This window comes from Abramis brama, assembly GCF_963993115.1.
Source record: "Abramis brama genome assembly, chromosome: 9".
NCBI lineage: Eukaryota > Metazoa > Chordata > Actinopteri > Cypriniformes > Leuciscidae > Abramis > Abramis brama.
This window is the reverse complement of record NC_139971.1, coordinates 28176581-28199277: the sequence shown is the minus strand read 5'-3', so window position 1 is coordinate 28199277 and position 22697 is coordinate 28176581. Positions and strand designations below refer to the sequence as shown.

At 36.4% G+C, this 22697-nt stretch overlaps 1 protein-coding gene across 5 annotated transcripts in view; it reads left to right on the top strand.

Annotated features, from left to right (window-relative positions):
• frmd4a (FERM domain containing 4A) overlaps positions 1-22697 on the top strand; it is a 158533-nt gene that overhangs the window by 50808 nt on the left and 85028 nt on the right. The window contains exon 1 of one of the 5 annotated variants that reach the window (XM_084124338.1): positions 15852-16193. The exons of 2 other annotated variants lie outside the window; for them this stretch is intronic. In XM_084124338.1, coding sequence (XP_083980464.1) covers positions 16170-16193 — 24 coding nt within the window. In that variant the 5' untranslated portion in view covers positions 15852-16169. Of the gene's footprint in view, positions 1-15851; positions 16194-18464; positions 19063-22697 lie in introns of those variants that run through there. 2 more of the 5 variants (XM_084124336.1, XM_084124346.1) reach the window with 2 other exon arrangements.

Here is a 22697-nt window from a genome sequence, read left to right as displayed (position 1 = left end):
AAGAAAACATCCCCCACACCATTACACCACCACCACCAGCCTGCACAGTGGTAACAAGGCATGATGGATCCATGTTCTCATTCTGTTTACGCCAAATTCTGACTCTACCATCTGAATGTCTCAACAGAAATCGAGACTCATCAGACCAGGCAACATTTTTCCAGTCTTCAACTGTCCAATTTTGGTGAGCTCGTGCAAATTGTAGCCTCTTTTTCCTATTTGTAGTGGAGATGAGTGGTACCCGGTGGGGTCTTCTGCTGTTGTAGCCCATCCGCCTCAAGGTTGTGCGTGTTGTGGCTTCACAAATGCTTTGCTGCATACCTCGGTTGTAACGAGTGGTTATTTCAGTCAAAGTTGCTCTTCTATCAGCTTGAATCAGTCGGCCCATTCTCCTCTGACCTCTAGCATCAACAAGGCATTTTCGCCCACAGGACTGCCGCATACTGGATGTTTTTCCCTTTTCACACCATTCTTTGTAAACCCTAGAAATGGTTGTGCGTGAAAATCCCAGTAACTGAGCAGATTGTGAAATACTCAGACCGGCCCGTCTGGCACCAACAACCATGCCACGCTCAGAATTGCTTAAATCACCTTTCTTTCCCATTCTGACATTCAGTTTGGAGTTCAGAAGATTGTCTTGACCAGGACCACACCCCTAAATGCATTGAAGCAACTGCCATGTGATTGGTTGATTAGATAATTGCATTAATGAGAAATTGAACAGGTGTTCCTAATAATCCTTTAGGTGAGTGTATATTCAACATTATATATAGTAGTTTAATGTAGTACTGACACTAAAACTCTGTAAACTTTAACTTCACGTAGAAATTTTCATTTTGGGTAAACTATACACAATACAGATTGTCACTATTGACGATACATATTGTTGCGTTTTTGTATTGCGATATATTGTGACATGATATATTGTTACACCCCTATTTGTAACATAAACGACTCGATGTTGCAGTGTCTAAACATGAACACTGCCACAATGCTAGGAATCTCTGTGTGGTTGCCAGGGTGTTGTTATGCAGTTGTTGTGGGTGTTCTCAGTGTTTTTTAGGGATGCACGCAATATCTGTACTATATCAGTTATTGACTGTTTTTTTATTGTCTGCATCGATTATTTTTGTGCATGTTCAGTTCCCATATTTTTACATTTTAATTACATTTGCCGTTATGTGATGCTCGCTTAAAGTTAATCTTTGAAATGACTAATCATATTAAATTATTATTTTATTACAATATTACAATGTTGTGAATTTATAGCATTTAAAATTATTTCATTTTTTTATTTTTATTTAATTTATATTTACAAAATCGTATCAAATTATTGGCCATATTATGAAAACAGTTATCAGATCATCTGTATTTTATTATATCGAATTTTACTTATTTCGAATTTTATTATCAGTGCGTACCAGGTTTTTAATGCGTTGAAATGTGGTTGCTAGGGTGTTCATAGTGTTAGCTAATTGGTTACAAACTGGCAAAAGAGCCCACTCTAAAATCATGTTCTGGTCTCTAAAAGTACACACCTCACTTCAAGCTGTGCGATTTGAGGTATCATTGAAGTCTGTAGCAGAAGAAGTGCAATGTGAATCGTACTGAATGTATAAGGTTACTCAAAAAAGGGGTTATGACTCCCGAAAACATAGCTGTTTTTCAATTCAAACCCCATAAACTTTCCATCTCTTATAGTTTAGACTAGAGAAACAAATGTTCCAATACATTACAGTAATATGACTATAATGTGCTGTGAAATGACTAGTGACAGAATGTTGTCATGTTGCTTCCCTGTTAATGTGTATTTAATAGTGTATTTTCATTTAAATTCAGTTTAGTAAATCAAAGGATCTTTTTCTCGCTCCTGTGTTTGCATGAGTAACGTGATTTTAATATTATCACGGCATGTCTGTGAACGTTCCACATTCATAGTGTTCTACTTGACTGGAGAGATGAGTAATTTACACATTTACCTATAGGACAGATAAACACCCTACCTCTTGCTAATTTTTTTGTGTGTACACATTAAATACTGAGACAGGCATAACACATTTTCGCCCTTTTAGTGTGAATATGACCCTATAAATGTTTCAATTTAAAATCTTGTTTTGGGGTGAATATTTGCTCTTGGTGAGAATAGGCCTTTAACCCAATCATCAATCCTTGTCTTAGATCTAATTATCATTACCTCTAAATCTAATTGTTAGCAAATGTTAATATCTCTAGAGGCACTATGTAAGGTCTTGCTAGTGTCTAAATATAATCCACTGACATTTACTTATATAGTTTTAATAAATAAATGCACTGACATACACAAATTTACTCGACGTAACTGATCTCACTCAAATGCTAAATGTAATATGCCTTCCTTGTGTGCGTGTGTGTGTGCGTTTGTGAGTGTGTGTGCGTTTGCGCGCGTGTGTGTGTGTGTGTGTGTGTGTGTTAAATCAACTGTTTCCTTATCTGCAGTAGGCAAGGAGGGTCTTAGGGGCTCAGAGGCCATCATAATGAATAAAAGAAGACAGTCAAGACCTTCTTCTTTTCTTTCTCTCTCTCTCTGTCCCTCAATGTCTCTTGCTATTTTTTGTGTCAAATATATAGCATGTATGCCTTTAATTAGCCCATTTTATCCTAAATGAGAACTGGAAATGTGAGTGCTGCTTGTTGCCACAATACTTGTATGATTTGGATGGTTGCCAGGACATTGCTAGGTGGTTACTAAGGTGTTTTGAGTGGTTGTTAAGGTGTTATGAGTGTGGTTGTTACAGTAGGTGATTGCTAAGGTGTTCTGAGCAGTTGCTGGGGCATTTCTAGGTGGTTGTTAAGGTGTTCTGAGTCGTTGCTAGGGCATTGATGGATGCTATAGTAGGTTATGTCTAAGGTGTTCTGAGTGGTTGCTAGGTGGTTGCTAAGGTGTTCTGAGTGGTTGTTAGGTCTTTGCTAGGAGGTTGATAAGGTGTTCTGAGAGGTTGTTCGGTGGTTGCTAAGGTACTCTGAATGGTTAGGTCATTGTTAGGGGGTTGATAAGATTTTCTGAGGTTGTTCGGTGGTTGCTAAGGTACTCTGAATGGTTTTTAGGTCATTGATAGAGGGGTTGAAAAGGTGTTCTGAGAGGTTGTTCGGTGGTTGCTAAGGTACTCTGAATGGTTGTTAGGTCATTGCTAGGGCGTTGATAAGATGTTCTGAGGTTGTTCGGTGGTTGCTAAGGTGCTCTGAATGGTTTTTAGGTCATTGCTAGGGGGTTGAAAAGGTGTTCTGAGAGGTTGTTCAGTGGTTGCAATGGTGCTCTGAGTGGATCCAGGGTATTTCTTGGATGCTTAAGTAAGTTAAAAAAGTAATAGTACACTTTTCCTCAAGCCACTTGTTTTGAGGTATCAAAACCCCCTGAATGCGATTGCGAACAGACCGAGCAGGATATCCCTCCCATCTTCAGGGTCCCACTTCCGCTAACTTGCACTTGCAGCCATGCTTGGGACGGCCCTGAGCAATAGTAGCTTAATATTATGCTATGTTATACTATGTTATAATATTATACTATGCAGGCCAGGAACCTCTGATTTGCATCCTCCACTGAGCACAGCTCCTGTCCTCCATGTGAAATGTTGTTTCTGGCTCCCAGGCATCTTCTGGAGAGAACGCTGGGTCATATAGAACCTACAGAACTGGGTCAGCCTGGCCAGTGTAGCTTTCACATCTGGATCTGTGCTTTTGTCCTCCTGTATTAACACAACAGACAGGGGTCCCTATGAGGAGCTTGTACGCAGAGACACTCCTCTAATTCAGTTTAATGAGACTGACCCACATTCAGGCACTCAGAATACCTCCAAAAAGCTTTAGCCTTAATGAGTAATCAAGTGCATCTCTTGTTGTTTGCCCCTGTGTATGTGTATGTGTATGTGCCCCGTTTCCCTCCGAGCATTTCCACTTTGTTCTTCATGAATTCATCTGACTATTTTAAGGACCAAAAGAAGAGCAGTGCAACACACACACACACACTCTCACACACAATTTTCTGATGCTTCCTTTGCTCTGTTTAACAGGACTTCAGAAGTCCAGATTCGAGCCCCCGTGAGGGCCACTTATCTTCTACACTGACCTATTTCTTATAAAAGAGAGGGTTTTTGTTAGTGTAGATTTCAACCAGTCTATTTCAACATCATTATGAAGATCTGAAAATATATTTGAAAATCGAATTAAATCACATCAAACCCTCCAAAATCAAAATCAGAATGTCTTTTGAGGTTGTGATAATGTTGTTTCCCCAGCAGACCTTGCAGAGCATCCCAGAGGAAATTAAAATGTGTGTTGTTGCTTTTATTAGCAATTGGATGTGCAGTTTTTGCCTGGTATGATAAAATTGCCCCCAAAAAAGATGCATTAAATTTATAAAAAGTGGCAGTAAAGACACTGATAATGTTATCAATGTAAACCCTATTGCTCAAAATCATTAATTGATTTGAGTTGGGTAAACTTTAATTAAACAAGTTAGTTCAATCAAATGAACTATTATGAGTATTTAAAACTTTTTCTTTTGAGTTCACAAAACTGACACATTTTAAGTAATCTGAAATGTTGTTTTCTTTTAATTTAGACAAACTTAAATGTGTGAATTAGCTTACTCAAAATGGGTAAGGATTACCATCATGGTGATGAGTGGAGCATGAGCTTATTTTGAGAACAGATAAATGTTAAATGTTCTAAATTGCCGTACTCATTCAGCAATTGCTATGCTATGCTATGATAATGCTATCAAAGAATTGTGTTAGCAGTTAGCAAGGCATTTATTAAATTAGCTTGTTAAAGCTAAGTTTCCACTACTAGTAATATTTAAGTTGAGATTACATGTTAAATGTGTAAATTAGCTTACTCAAATATTTCAAGTTAAGAGCAATTCAACCGTATGAGTACAAAATAAAAATCTGCCAGTTCTGCTTACTTAAACTTTGAATTTCTTAACTTTAAAAAAAGTGATGTAAATGATTACCTCAATTTTTTTTTTAGTTTTGCCAACTTATTTTGGTTTACAGCGTACAAAAGGTTTAGTTTTCCAAATAAATACTCTTCTTTTGAACTTTATATTCATCAAAGAATCATGAAATAAAAGTATAACGGTTTCCATAAAAAGCAGTTGTTTAACATTGATAATAATAAGAAATATTATTAGGATGATTTCTGAAGGATCATGTGACACTGAAGAAAATTCAGCTTTGCAATCACAGGAATAAATCACATTTTACAAAATATTCAAATAGGAAACAGCTATTTGAAATTGTAATAATATTTCACAGTTTTACTGTTTATACTGTATTTTTTATCAAATAAATGCAGCCTTGGTAAGAGACTACTTTCAAAAACACAAGCAAATCTTACTTTTGCAAAACTTTTGACCAGTACTAGTATATGAAATGAATGTGGGTAGCAGCTCAGATATTTGATTGTCTTTCCAACATTGAACATGAGACTATGTTTTTTGGATTTTTTGGGGGAGAATTGCTCTCTCATTGCAGTCTAGGAGAAATAACTGAGGTTTTGAAGAGATCTCAGTTGAGGTGTTTATGTATGTCAGTGTGTCTGCCCCGGACATCAGATGCATTCGAGAGCAGTGTGTTAGGACACTGCCTCTGTCTTTAAAGTGCTTTAATCCCAGCCCATAATCCTCTGTCCCTGATCTGAGATGTAACTGGACAGGTGCGCTCCGTCATGTGTGATCAAAGTCTGATGTTCCTGTGTTCACTGAGACAAGGGGATATGAGTCTGAACTGAAAAATGATTCTTTTTTCTAGATAAGAGGGGACTGAAGAAACTAAAATATAGGAGTCTATATTTTTTGTCTCCTTCATCCCAATTTACATGCCTCTGGGGAGAGTGGATGCTAATCTTGTTACATGTTCTCAGTCGCTGCCCCGAGGAAGGCTCCACACACACACACACACACGCTGCAGGGCACAGTTGAATGACTCTTGGATGCAGGCACAATGTCAGATATCTCCCTGCGTCTCCCCACAAGAAGCAAAACTCATGTTATAAATAGTCGAATGAGCTCTGAAGGGTGTAGTGACTGATTTTCGCTGCATAAACTGTTACTATTACTAAGCGCTTGCTGTAATTATGACCTAGATTCAGTATGGTTGTATGAATGGCCAGGAGAGGGCGCTGTGAGATGAACACAGGCAGATTCAGACGGTCACACACCACTAGATATATCTGAAATGCCATAGTACCATACTACTTGTACTACAACTACTACTAGTATGCAGTAGAGCACAGTATGCACAACTGGATGCCGTGCTACAGTTGCAGCAGTTGCATACTGTGTGGAATACTGTATCCCATAATGCAATGCACTTAGATTTCATTAGATTGTCAAACCATCATTTTTTATTTTTTATTGGATGCAAAATGTGCCAAATAACCAATCAATTCAAAATAACCTTTATTCCTTCCAAGATGATATCTGGACGCTATTGAATGAGGTCATGTAGCATCAATGTAGCGTACCACTATTTATAGACGGCAATAGTCTCTTCCCTGTTGTGACATATATCCGAGTAAAATGGTTTCCCGAACAAGAAAAAAAGTAATAAATTTTTTCACGATTCTTTGATAAATAGAAAGTTCAGCATTTATTTGAAATATCAATCTTTTGTAACACAGTCAAATTTGATGAGTGTATATTTCCAAAATAATAATTATATGCCATCCAATTAAGCATGCAAGTTGTTGTTGATTAGTGAGATCAACAACAATGTATCTTAGTTTGAAATGTTTATTTTTGCGGTTTCATATTGTTTTTATAGTAGGCTACTCAGTATATACTGTACAGTATGTAGAAAGCAGTACGCTAGTATTTAATTCCAAACCACTGGCACAGTGTAGGACAGAGAGGAGACACAGAATAACCTCTGCTGAAATTCATCAACCCAAAGCATTCGCCAGACTGCCAGTGTAAATACACACATCCATCCAATCTCATGAGTATGTTCTTAAGCTGCTGACACAGAATGTGGTCTGGGGTCAGAGTCAGGGTCGAGGTTAAAGCCAGAGGTCAGGTGACAGATGACCCTCCTGAGGTTTAGCTCCACGGAAAGTTTAGTTCATGCACCGAGCATAGAGATGAAATGGTTATGCTGATGAAACCTTTGATGTTGTTTTGTTGATTTACTGTAAAACTGTACACTACATATATTTTCACATGTTTGTTTGCATATTTGACTCATAGTAAAAAAAAAAAGCACTCAGGCCAACGTTGGACTATTACCTCTATACACACACACACACACACAGAGAGAGAGCTACCTCATCCATCTTTTTAATGCCTGACATTGAGCATGTGTGTCCGTGTGAGCGAGAGAGCAGTAGGAGAGGTTAGGGCTGTGTCTCTGACAATGACTTTTGTTTTATTCATTAACCATTAAAGATGAGTTTTATACAAGGTCCAGCCCAGACACACACTCATAAATCACATTGTGTGTGTGTGTGTGTGTGTGTGTGTGTGTGTGTGTGTTCTTGTGAGGTGGGGGTACACACCTGCTTTAAAAAAAGGCTAAAAGGATAAGTGTGTGTGCTTGTGTAATTGATGCCCTCTGTCCTGGTGCATCTGCCAGAGTGTAGCATATGTCTGAGAGATGCACCATGATTAATAATTACCACAGGCACTGCTCCAGCTACCACAACTCCTCTCGCGCACGCATACACAAATTTAGTTCATTTTGCTTCGTTTGTCTTGACAAAACACAAGTGAAATGTCTGTGTCTTGATATGGTCTTAAACTGTTTTTTTGTTTTTTGTTTTTTAAAGAAAAAGCAATATCACACTCCTGCAATTAGCACTGCTGTGATTTGGCTCATGATCTCATGTAATTTTATATATATATATATATATATATATATATATATACACACACACACACACACACAACACACAACACACACAAAATATATTAGCCGTATTGTAAAATTTGGGATATGTTGTGAACTTTAGTGAAGTGCACTGAAAATAAATATAAATAACATATATTAAAAATATACAATTCTGCAAATTTTTACACACTTTTTTTCATGTAAATGGTTTTATTACATTTTATATGTATTAAATATATAAAACATGGATTGTAAATGTTTACATTTTATGGTAACACTTACAATAGGGTTTCATTAGTGAGTTGACATTGACTAATAATGAACTGGACTTCTACAGCATATATTAATCTTGTTAATGTTCAGCATTTACTAATCCATTATTAAAATCGAAAGTTGTATTTGTTAACATTAGTTAATGCATTGTGAACTAACATGAACAAACAATGACCAAATGTATTTTTATTAACTAACGTTAACAAAGATTTACAAATACACTAACAAATATATTGCTCATTGTTAGTTCATGTTAGTTAATACATTAATTAATGTTAATGAAACCTTATTGTAAAGTGGTACCAATTATACATTTGGATTATAATGAATTATACATTTATTATTTTTAAATTTAATATTAATATGTAAAATTTTGAATGTATTACTTTAATTTTGAAAAAAATATTAAAATCTACTTTGTGACAGAATATTGATTAAAGTAAATCTAATTTAAAACATTTAATTTTACATTTAAAATAGTAACATTTACTTACAGATTTGATGCATCAACACTTTAACTTTAAACTCATCTTTAAAATGAACAAAATACACGAACATTGAACAGTTTTGTGCACTGTTGACCTTCCTTTTAAAGTCCCCCTGTGGTGAAAATCAAGCTTTTAATGTTGTTTATACATCTATGTGGTGTTTTTAATATGCTTTAAGACAAACCATGTGGAAAGTCATAAGTCAACACCATTGCTGAGTTTTTTTTCCTTAACTGCATTGAATCAAAGACATTCTCAAAACCATGGTTTGAAATCGCTGGTGTTTCTGACGTCACAAGCTAACCAATCACGACAACGTGTGATCATCAACGAGTGGATCTCTGAGCTGGTGTGAGTGAGTGGAGGCAGGGCTAATTTGCATATTCATATAACCGCAAATGCTATGCTAAATGAGGCAACGGTGTAGAGTTACATTCAAGCTATTTTAAAGCATGAATCTTTTTTTTTTTTTTTTTTTTTAAGGAAAAAAACATTTAAATATGTAATTTGGGTGATCAAAGATGAGTTTTAAGGGATACAATTGACTACAGGGGGACTTTAAGATACATCATTTGCCCCACATGTGGATCTCTTAGTAGAAGAAAAAAAAAACTGTCAGGTTTGACAGGCACCCTTATTAGGGACAAACTTTGCATTTTACTTTGTAATTTTCTTCAGATCTCCTAATAAACGTTATCATCTTGTTCCGTTGATGTTGTAATTTTGTTAATTAAATTTCGATTTCATTGCTCCTTAGCCTGTGGAGGACAGCAACCTGAATTTATAACAATTTATCTTTTTTCTCAGCATGAACATATTATTAAACTGAAAAATACCACGTTCTTAAAGGTACAATATGTACGAATTTTGTATCAAAATATCCAAAAACCACTTGCACAGTGTGATATATTTCTTTCGATTGTGTACTTCCATTATCCTAAATGTTTCCAAGAATTTGTAAATTCAGAGAAATTCACAATTTTAAAAAGTGCCCGTCCCTGTTCACTTGTCGCCTGTCAATGACGTAATATCTGCGTTATCCCTGGTTTCCGCCTGAACTGCCATAGTAACCATGGCGACAGATGTGGACAACTGCGTAGTGCGTAACGTTTAGCGGCACGTTGTTGTTGTTTCGTTCAAACATTATGGATCATAGCAAGCAGACTTTGGGACAAAAGGAGAACTAAAACGAGGATCAATATCAGCGTGACGTTTTCAAGATGCCGAGAGCTCCACGTCTGCGACTAACTTGGACTTGACAGAGATTCACGCGTCATGAACCTACGCCTTTGTTATTGTAAGAGGTTAGCGACCCCTATCTGCGAAAAAAAATATACATATTGTAGCTTTAAATTGATTGTCCGCCAAAAAATTATAATTCATTTACTCACCCTTATGTCATTCCAAATCTGTATGACTTTCTTCTGTGGAACGCAAAATATATTTAAGATATATATATATATTAATGTATTAAAATATATTTTTAAAATAGTTTTAGCTGTTTTTGTCCAAAAAAGTGAACTATCACTTTTGGGTGAACTATCCCTTTAAGCTTAGTGTTTTGATAGTTTTAAGAATTATACTCATAATATTATACTCATGAAGGTAAAATCCTGTTGTTCCGTTGGGCGTGTTGGGAGAATGTGTGTAAGTGAGGTCAAAGCTGGTCTGTGTTTTGAATGGTGTAGAGATGTGCTGGGTGTATTAGACACTCCCCCTTCACCAGGTCCCTCACACATCTCTGGTTTTATTCATGGTCTTGCTCATTGCTCATTACTCTATAACGTGTGTGTCCGCCTGCAGGGAGGGTGTGCGTCACCCTGATACGGATCACCTGGTGATTTGATTGGCAGGTCCCTGGAGGTATCATTTTCAGATGGGACACCCCACTGATCTACAGAGTGAGAGTCTTTGAAATTGAAATATGGTAATGCAAGACAAGTCCAGGCTGCCCGTATGACGCTGGCTGACATTTTCATGGCTGGTTTTAAATCTCACTCTCTCTCACTGTCTTTTTTTCTCTCTGACACAAAAAGGCCTTTATAGGAATCCACTGTCCGGCTCAAAATACAGACAGGTATCCCGACATGAAAAACGACAAAAGTTCAGCAGAAATTAGCATATTTATTTTGCCAACAAAGCAACTTTGCAGCAGTTACTAGACATTGCATTACAGACACGCCAGTGAGAATTCATCAAGAATGCAGAAGCATAAAATGTTAGTATTTCCCTCATTAGGACAGCTCAACAGCGGAGTGAAGCTAGATAGTAATAATGGACACGCACATGCACACACCTGCACCTGCTCATTAAAAACAAGAGAGAATGACAGATGGAGAAAAAGAAGGGTGCTGCACAGATGATAATGAGGTGTTGTGGGAGGAGACAGGCATGTTTTGTATAAAAATATATACAGGGCGTGCAGAATTATTAGGCACGTTGATTTTCTGATCATATTTTATTCCCAGGCACATTTTGCCAATTCCAAAACATATTAATCTTAATAACTACTATTAATTTTGTATTTAATCATTTATAAGTGATATATAATTGTTCATGAAGGCTGGAAATGAAAAATGCCTTTAATTCAGGTGTGCAGAATTATTAGGCACATTTTCTTTTACAGATAAAACAAGCCAAAAAAGAGATTTAACTAAGACTGAAAAGTCAAAAATTATTAAATGCCCATGAGAAGGATGCAATACTAATGCAACACTATAAATGGCAGTTGAGGCATGACCATTGGACAGTGAAATGCTCATTGGGTCACCAGGGTCAGACAAAAACAGGTGGAGAAGAAAACACATGTTAACTGCAAAAGAATTAAGAATGAAGGTGAAGAATTAAGTGTGAAACCATCAGGAACCCTTTAGTCTCCAGCGCCACCATTTTCCAGAACTGCAACCAACCTGGAGTCTCCAGAAGTGCAAGGTGTCAGGATCTCAGAGACTTGGGTTAGGTAAAGAATCCTAAAAATGACCCCCTCTTAATAAGAATCACAAGCTGAAGTGTTGTGAAATACATGAAGACTGTTTTTTTATAGGCTTTATTAGACAGATTGAGAGTGACTCTTGAAGGACCAGCACCACATCCTCTTCTACCACTATTTGAAGAATTCCTCTTCCAGAATCTGACAGTAAGTTTTGGGAGTTCATTTTTAGTCCATCTCTGCAAAATGGACTTCAGGGTAGGAGATGGACTAAAAATTAACTAAATATTAACTCCAAAAACTTACTGTCAGATTCTGGAAGATGAATTCTTCAAACAGTGGTAGACTTGTGGGCGTGTATATGATGACAGAATTTTCATTTTTAAGTGAACTATCCCTTTAAAGTAATGATAACTTGCAGTTCAGTAAGTGAGTCAGATGTTGATTCAGCCAGTTTGTTCAGTGACGGATTCATCCGAGTGATTTAAACTTGTAACTTTGAACGATTAAAAGAACTGACTTGAGTCTTTTGTTTGTGAATCAGACAACGATGGTTGCACTGTATGTTGCTTAATCACTAAATAGTTGACTCATAAGAGTCATTTGTGAGTTCATGGAACCCCATTGGTCAGAAGAATTGAGTATACGCTATATAATAGCATTATGGCTTTTTCTTTCCTCAGAAAAATGTCATTCCATTCAAATTGAACATGATGTGACAGGGACTTTTAAGAGCTGCAGCCAAAAAACACTGATGTCACTGTGCCAAAAAGGCACTGAGCTGCATTGCACAATTGTCACAATATTTAGTGTGGGAGCTAAGAGTCTGTATAGCAGTTATCCTGGAATGAAAACCACAAAAACAAATTTTACACTGGCTGTTGGGGACATATAATAATTATAATTACTGGGTGTTATCGTTCAGAAGTTAAGAGTTATGGCAGATGAATTGGCAGCTAACTGAAGTCAAACCGGACGTTCAAGCACTGATATGAAGCAACAGCAGATAGGGAAGGGATAAAAACTGTAATTAAATGTTTAGAAATTTCCTTTTGAAGTCTGTGTTGACATCTGAAAAAGTTTTTTCGCACGCATCCATACTGAGATCTATCCATCCATCCATCCATCCATCCATCCATCCATCCATCATTCTATCTGTTGTTCTATATATCATTCTATCCTTCTATCTACAGTATCATAATTTTTCTCCAGAAACCTCTCCTCATTACATACTTCATTTTACTTAATTTATAAGTACATGAATTATAATTGTTGTTTCTGTTGTCATTGTCATTATGCAGAACATTTGCATCTGTTTGGTGACTCAATGAAATTTTAGGTGATCATTGTTGAATATTTAATTGTCAGTGTTTTGCTTGGATCTGGCTGTATAGCTGGAGGCACAGTTTATGCACACACTTCGGGTGATTATGAACACTGATCCTTTGGTTCACCTCATGCATGAAATTGGTTTATGTGATCCAGAATGTCATTTAGATGAGTTAAAGATCGGATGAGCACGCACACACACACACACACTCCATCTCTCTTCCACACGTGCAGTTATGCAGTCAAGAGTGTTGTTTCTGTGAAAAGTGGTGGGTCAGAATGCACTATAAATTGGTAGAGTCTTCTATGGTTTTCAGTAATATTACTGTATGTATATTACCTCTGAAGTATAAATGATGATTGTATGACAGTATAAAGTATAAAAGACATATAATTGTAAATTCATTTAGGTATAGATTTTTTATTTACATGACCATTTTGCATTTTAATTTTTACATTCCACTCTACATTTTTGAGTTTACTTTACAATCCACATCTGAAATTCTTTGTTTTGTTTTTTTGAGTTTACTTTACATTTCATGTTTTTGAATTTACATTTCACTCCACTTCTTTTACATTCAGCTTTACATGACTCTACCTGCCACTTTACATTTCAAATTTAATTCAAACATTCATTTGACTTTGTATTCTGCTTGCATTTGATTCAATATTCCAAAATCCACATTTGACTTTACATTCCATTGTGCATTTTCTAATTTAAATTTGAATTTACACACTCTACAATACACATGAATATACATGTTAAATGTATATTCCACTTTAAATTTGAGTAAATTTTAAACTTAAATTACATGTCACGTTTGAATTCACATTCTATTTTGAATGCTTTTGAATTTATATTGTGCTATATAGCATATGTCTTTACATTCTTTTTAAGCAGCACAGAAGGGAGATGAATGGACACACACATACATGACACCGTTTATGTGGGCATATGTAGCAGTGATTGTAATAGCGTATTCTTGTGCAGTACATGTTAAGTTAAGAGAGTGTTTGTGTGTGTCTGGTTCGCTATATTTGTGGGGACTCTCCATAGGCATAATGATTTTTATACTGTACAAACTGTATATCCTGTCCCCTTACACTAACCCTACCCCTAAACCTACCCATCACACACAACTTTCTGCATTTTTACATTTTCAAAAAAATATAATTTAGTATGTTTATTAACCCATTTCCCTCGTGGGGACCGCTGGCTGGTCCCCACAATGTAGGTGATCTCAGGTTTTACTATCCTTGTGGGGACATTTGGTTCCCACAATGTAATATAAACCTGTACACACATACACACACACACACACGTGCGATATTCTGGAGTAGATGCTGTGTGTGTTGGTGTGTCGTTCTGAATTATGGCTGTTCTCAGTAAAAAACTGGGCTGAGTTTAGTAGGGCAGAAAATGCTGACTCGTGACTCACCGTACTGCGTCTTTATCATAGAGATTCACTTACACAGGTTCCCATCGATGGTGTGTGGGCATATGGACAGTGTGTGTGTGTGTGTGTGTGTGTTTGAGAGAGAGAAGCAAAAAGCTCTATATAGGTCAGAGAGCCAGTGCTGACTCAGGTGGGAAAGTAGAGCATTGTGGGTAGTAGACGCAGTGATACCGTGGTTCTGATATACAGTCAGAATAAGAATAGAAAGAATAATCAGTAGGAATAAACTATGAATGGAATGAAAGATAGAAGACTGAAGGAGTGTGAGGATATCGGTTTACACTGCTGCAGTCAAGGTCACCTTGATACACAGGGAGAAACACAGAGAATACAGAGAGCTCTTTATTACACAGACACACACACACACATACACATACAGTGAAGAAGACATTTTCAAATTCTGTGGTTTGTTGACTGACATCACATAATTGCACATCACAGAATACTTGATTACAATGTTATTTTTGTGTAGTGGGTGACTTTAAAGGTGCATCATGTTAGAGTAGGTTAAGAGCAATTGAGAAGCAAACCACTTATTGGACTTGTGATTTAGACTCTTGACCTCAAGACTATTTAAGGGGTTAAAGTGGACACACATAGTGCTTAATCCTGTTTTCAAGACATGCAAGCTGAGAGTGAGAGAAAAGGAGCTAAAAGATCTGTAATGGGTGGCCTTGATATATCTCCATTATATATTTCATTTATAATGGTAACACTTTAGTTTAGGGTCCAATTCTCACTATTATCTAGTTTCTTGTTAGCATGCATATTAGATAGTGGCTGTTTATAAATGCTTATAAAGCACATATTTCTTATTCTGCATGACCATATTCTACATGCCTTAATCCTACACAATATCTAAACTTAACAACTACCTTACTATTAATAAGCAGTAATTAGGAGTTTATTGAGGCAAAAGTCATAGTTTTATATATATATATATATATATATATATATATATATATATATATATATATATATATATTATACACACAGTATATATATAATTTTTGATAGAATCCTCACAAATTTGAATTCCATTCTGCCATTCTGAAGGTTGCTGTCAGTGCAAACACTGAGATCTTTGTTGGCAAAATTGTCTGTGTATGTGCCAATGTAAATAATGCCCCACCTAGCTCAATGTAGGAGGACAACACTAAATAGATGGATAAAAGGAATCAAACAGAACAGATGTGAGAGCGTGTTTTGGCCCTCTTTACTCCTGATGTCAGTGGGCGAGCATGTGGTTGTGTGTAAATGTCAGGCTTAGAGTTACTTAGAGTTATGGGAAAAAAACCCTAATAAAGTCCCTTAGACTTACACTCACTTGTAAGTTATATAGGTAAAAATAAATATATAAAAAATAACAACCAATATGTACAGCATACCATAGTGGATTAGGGGAGTGATGTTCGTCAGTTAAGAAAAGCTGGAAAGAGGCTTTAGGTCAGGACTAAAACGGATCACCTAAGTCTTTCTCCTCTTGTGTGTGTGTTAAGCCTAGAGGCTAGAAGAGCGTGTGAGAGTGGCTGCAGGTCATGTTTGCATGTGCACTGAAGAGTGGCTGAGAAATTTTGTTTCTGAACCAAAAACGAGACTGAGTTGCGAAGTTAATTTGCTGCTGAATGGATGTGGACAGTCAGAACATGGTCAGAGCGCTTTGGATATCTGACAGACGGCTGCGTTTAATCAAAAAATATGCTCTGGTCTGGAGAGGATTTTGGCTATGACATTGAACATGAACAGCAGGAAGTTTGAGTCATTCCCAGAGCAGAATGAAATAATTCATGTGACAGTGAAGAAGAGTGTCTTCCTGGACTAAAAACTAATGTTGACCATGTTCTCATTTATGGTAAGAAAGCATTTTAAAGTTACACTAGAAAAGTGTGCATACTTGATTATGCCTATGATTAGCATCTATGCAAATGAGATTAAATAAATGATTGTTGGCACTTGGCACAAACTATTTGAACAGGAGGCACTGGAAATTGTAAAATAAAGTGTAGCACTGAAAAATTACATATTGGAAAGTTTCTTTTTAAAGAAGCACGTGATTTAAAATAAGTGTTGCTTGCCCATACATACCATTATGCTGATGTGTTGTTGGTGGATGCCAGAGTTTTGCCCTGCAGTTAAGGTGTGTATGGTTTTTAATGCTTTGATATACTATAGGGTAAGAGTTTTGTTCTAAACCACATAATTATAATAATTATAAGCATAAGAAGACTTGAGATGCAAAAGCCTCTAAGTGCCATCTGAAATTTTCTTCTAGAATGATCATTTTTATCAAGCTTGTATGTTTATGTTCAGTTATTTCACTTTAATGACAATGAAAATGACCTATTAATTGTCATTAAAGTGAAATTACTGAACTTAAACATACAAGCTTGAAAGAAATGCTCATTTTAGAAGAAAATTTCAGATGGCACTTTTAGAGGCTTTTGCATCTGAAGTCTTCATAAGCATTAATGATAGTGATGTTGGTTTGTTTACTGATCAGATGCAAAATACACTTGGATGTAATCACTTTTGACCTCTGAAGATAAGTTGCCTCAGCAGCGTCAACGCCGGTCATTATCAACCAGACTAAATTGTAGGGTCAAGGGGTCAACAAGACTTCAATGTAACAAATTGTCACTTTAAGGTGTGCGTGCGTGTGTGTGTGAACCTGTCATTTTCATGGAGGTCATAGGTCAACCCTCTTACAAGTCAGTGTTGTGCTTGCATCAGTCATTTGTGCAGTAAACACAGTGAATATTACCTCCACCTGTCCTTAAGCGAGAGTTTAATCTACTGCTGGCTGTGTCCCTCATAATGGGATTGGTCTGCAGGCCTTCAGCCATGGTTAAAAATGGGTTGACATGGACATTACCGTTTAAAAGTAAGATTTTTCAAATGTTTTTGAAGTAAGGCTTTAATGCTCACCAAGGCTGCATTTATTTGATCAAAAAACAGTAATAACAGTAAAACAGTAATAACTTAAAATATTATTACAATTTAAAATAAGCTTATTATTATCAATGTTGAAAAGTTGTTGCTGCTTCTTATTTTTTGTGTAAACTGTGAGACAGTTATCAGGATTCTTTGATGGATAGAAAGTTCAATAAACAGTTTATTTGAAATACAAATCTTTACTGTCACTTTTGATCAATTTAATGTATATTTGATAATTTAAAGTATTAATATATTTAAAAATCTTAACTGAACCAAAACTGACCCTTTATGCTAATGTCCACTATAGCCGCCCTTTCTGGAGAGTGAAACACACTCCGCCGCTTTTTGTTTTATTTCTGGCACATTTTGTATCGTGTAAAATTGAGCTTATATAGAGTATAAAGTATCAAGTTTCAATTGTATTCAGATCTAAACATGCCTCAGTGCTGTTAAAACCAGTGTATACTTTTCCATGGTATTTTAAGACATGAGGAAATGTGTTTCTATGGTGTTTAGCTCTATAAAAAGAAGCTCTTTTAAAACGCTAAGACCTCTGATAATTTTTCATTATGCAGAAGATTAGGTTCTGATAGTGTGAAGCGTACATGAATGCATGAAATTAATTTCGTGTTTGATCATTGATTCAGAATATGGCCGCCTCAGCTTCGGAAAGTTTTTTTTAGCTTTGAATTTTACAGGATAAGGCCTGTTTGATTTGCCAGCAGATGTTAGCATCTGTATGTAAGTGTGTGTGTGTGTGTGTTCTCTGTCTACACTTTAAACTTGTGACTCAAATGGAGTCATATCCTGCTATTTATAATTACACCCCTGTGTCTCTTTATCTCACCGTTCTCTCTACACCTCATATTGAGAAGACTAACCGCATTGCATGCGACGTAAACAGTGGTAAACTCTGGATCGCTTACATAAGTTGGAGAGACTCGGCACATTGCCTTGTTTTGTGGACTGGCCATCACAGAGACATTCTTGGCCCTTCGTTAATGGGCAACACAAAGCCGCATTGATCAGAAGGCCCGTGTGAATGAGTCGGGCATTAGACACAGACACCCTCGCGGGTCCTCCTCATCCTCATGGGTCCCGGTGCACAATGGGGTCTACTGTGGGTCCACTGCCTCCAGGAAGAGGCGGACACACTGTTCCACACACACATAGATGGTTGGTCATCCTCAGTAATGAAGTTTTGTCCTTATGTGAAGTGAGCTGGACGGTCTGTTCTTGTCTCAGTGATGTCCTGCGTGTGAAAGTGTTCACGGCTGGAGGAAGACTATGAGCGACTTAGGTGTCATGTGGTTGTCATACGGTGCAGTCTTCCAAGATTTGAGCCAAAGAAGGGGAGGTCTTCATGTGGATGTTCAGAAACGCATACACTAGTTAGAGTTATTTTCTGGATCTGGAGTCCAGTCTGACACAATTTGATCCGGGACGGACCTATGAGAAGCACAGTCAAGAGACCTTGTGTATGGTGTGGTCCTCTGTGATCCAGATATCTTCTGGCTGTTATCGAGAACGTTGATTAAAAGAAAGGATTTTGGACATTGCATGTGGATATGTCGACATTCCAATTATGCATGTTCAGATTTTTGGAAACTGGATGTCCATTTTGGCTGTAGTGCGCAAACATTTTATGTAAACAACCTTGTTTTCTTCATATTTGAAGTTATCATCAGTTTATGTTGAGTTAGTTGACCGCATAAGCCATCATGACACTGGCAGCAAGACTTGATGACCTTGAAACAACTCTGGAGCACATGCTAATGGACGTGTTTGTAAGTCAAATTAAGTTCTTTTTCTCTTTTTGTTTCTTTCTTTTTCCACTACACTTTTAAAAATAAAGGTTCCAAAAGGGCTTTTCACATTGATGCCATAGTAGAAGAACCCTTTTGGGTTCCTCAAATAACTTTTATGTTTATAAAAAATAAATAAAAAACATTTTAACAATCTGAAAAATCTTTTTCCATTATAAAGTGCCTTTAAATGTTTCATTGATGTAAAAAATTCTTTATGGAACCATATATGTGACCCTGGACCACAAATCCAGTCACATGGGTCAATTTCTTTAAATTGAGATTGATGTATGGTTTGTTAGTATAGGACACTATTTGGGCGAGATGCAAATATTTGAAAATCTGGAATCTGAGGGTGCTAAAAAATCTAAACATTGAGAAAATCTCCTTTAAAGTTGCCCATATGTTCGCGATTGTGCTGCATTCACTCACAAAAATAAATGTTTTATATATTTACGGTAGGAAATGTACAAAATATCTTCATGGAACATGATCTTTACTTAATATCCGAATGATTTTTGGCATAAAAGAAAAATCGATAATTTTGACCCATACAATGTATTGTTGGCTATTTCCACAAATATACCCGTGCGACTTATTTTGTGATCCAGGGTCACATATGCCAATAAGGAAACTTTTATTTACCTTTTGTGTAACCAAAAAATGGCAAAAATATAGTGACAGCTCCATATTCTTTGAAGTAACTTGGAATAACACATATATGGTCTGTTTCTTTTTTGTTTACTATAGTTTGTATAGTTCTCCCCAAAATGAAATTATGTATATTTATTATTATTATTCATTCTTTTTGTTCCAATCTTTTTGACTTTCCATATTCTGTGGAACACAACAAATTTTCTTTTCCAAACAATAAAAGTCAATGGGGTCCAATATTATTTTGGACCTTAATTGACTTTTGCTGTATGAACATAAACAATTCTTTAAAATATATTTTTTTTACGTGTTCCACAGAAGAAAGAAAGTCATACAGGTTTGAAAAGAGCATGCATATTACTAGGATATTGGCTGTTTATTAGTACTTATTAATGCCTTATTCTGCATGACCGTATTACATCCCTTAATCCTAGCCAATGCCTAAACTTATCAACTAACTACAAAAGTCGTAGTTTATAGTGAGAATTGAACCCTAATCTAAAGTGTGAATATTCATTTTGGGTGAACTATTGCTTTAGGGTTTGAGTTGTTTCTTCCATCTGATCTTGGCTTTTGCTCAAATGTGTGCTTCATCTGTGACTGCAAGGTGATGAAAATGATGATGCTGATGAAAAAAAGTCTTTGCTGAAGTTTCACTTCTGTAAATAATTAAATCATCTCACCTGAGTGAGACACCACAGGCCTGACAGACTTTCGCAGTGCAATCTGGTTGGTTGTTTGTGTGTGTGCGACTGTGCATGTGTGCCAGTTAAAGAAAAACTGCTGTAAAATCCATGATTATGATTGCACTGAAACACAAATTTTAGCCTGGTGGACAATAAAACAAGTGAAAAAAATTCCATAGACTTACATTAAAAGAGGGACATGATCTTGTGGGTGGGACACTTTTTGCTTGGTGGGCTAGTAAGCAACCACTCAGAATACATAAACGCCCTGGTAAACATCCAGATCACCCTATTTTGCACACTTAAGAAAGTCCAGTTGTCAGTGTGAGTAAATGAAAGACAACTCATGTTTGAATACAATCAGCATGTCTTTCCTTATATTTCTGTTTAAGACTTTGACAATAATTAGATTTGTGTAGTCTCTGTGAGCTGAACAGCATATGTCTCTCATCAAGAGCCTACAGTGCCTTCAGGAAGTCTGAGAACAAAGCTCTGATTATTTTTACCCAACCGGTTTATAATCCCTTTATTTTAATCTCCTGACGTAAGATATTTCAACAATTCCTCTGATGTTATTTTTGGAAAAGATTAATTTTGTTCCAGAAAAAAAGTTTGATTTCTGTGAACAGTCACATTAAAAACTGGTTTTGGTGACGTGTGAAGTTCTGTCGTCAGATCTTTTAGGAGCAAATAATGAAGGTTATTTTCCCAGAGATGTATGCTGTCGGAAGCCTTTTATATAAGGGTGTGATGTAATTGGACTTTGAAGTAAATAAGAATTTGAGGTAAATGCTCTTGAGTTTCTACCTTATGATATACTCTCCGTTCAAAAGTAGGGGTGTTTTGTGCTAACCTAGGCAGCATTTATTTGATCAAAAATAAAGTAAAAACAGCAATTTTGTGAAATATTTTAACCATTTAAAATAACCATTTTCTGATTTAATATATATGAAGATATATTTAATATATATAAGAATAGCATTTATCTAAAATGGAAAACTTTTGTAACATTATAAATGTTTTCCCTTTCCTTGCTTGGATCTGTTAGGGTTATGTTTAGTTCTAATTGTTTTAGTTTGGTTTCCCCTGTTACCATTTGCCCGTGTTCTAGTTCCTTGTTAGTTTCCATAGTTTACTCCATCTGTTGTCATAGTTTCTAATTAGTTACTCACCTGTTCCCAGTTCCTTTGATATTTTTATTCTTTTATACTTTGATATATTTATATTTATCTGTAGTCTCCCTTTGTATTTAAGGCCTTAGTTCCCTTTGTTCAGTGTTCGGTCTCGTTTGTGCTAAGCTTATTCCTGTGATCTCCTGCGTGTTCTTTGTTACCTTTTTGGATTTATTAAAGAGATTTTGTTGATCTCCTTCGTCTTTTTGTTCTCATTACAGCCAGAGCGTTACAATGTCCTTTTTTTGTGTGTGTTTTATTTTTTCCAAATGGCAGAGGGCATGGCCAGTAGTTTGTCGCTTGTCACCATGGGAACAATGGGGTGGTGTAAAGGGCATAGCTGGCCATGACTCCATTTTATTGGCCCTCCATCACACACACAACTGCACAGTGTGTATGTGAGTCTCCCAACAGTAACAACATCCAACCAGAGGACAGGGTGAAACCGGCCATTATAAAGAATGAGCGATAAAGCCCATTGTGTATGTTTGTTTGGCTTTGGCTCGTGCGTTTGGCAGCGCTGCAGTGTTGTGATGTATTCAGTGACTTCTATTGTAAATGCACCTCACACACACAGCATTGTCCCAATGTTTCAGCCTGAAGAAACTGCAGGTTCTTTCTTTCATGTTTCCAGCTCACAAAGCAATGGCACCCAGTATTCAAACTTTCCACCAGGGACAAAACAGTCGGACCGGACTCTCACTGTTGCGGTTTATTTGGTATTTGAATAGATCTTTCGTAGATACTTGTGTGCCCTCGTCATGCCTTATGTAAGACGTTTTTCAGTGCATGTACTGGTGAAGGGGGCGACTCCCATCATCCCATGTATTGTCTCGCAATGATGTTTCTGTCACTTTGATATTTAAATCAATTTATCTTACAATTGAGACTTAATTTTTCATAAATCTTACAATTTTTACTTTATATCTTATAATATAAATTTGTATTGCACAATTGCAAGTATATTTTCCATAATTTCAACTTTTATATCTCATAAACGCAACTTTATTTTCTTTAATTGTAACTTTGTATCTTACACTATGACTTTATACAGGGTGGGCCATTTATATGGATACACCGTAATAACATGGGAATGGTTGGTGAT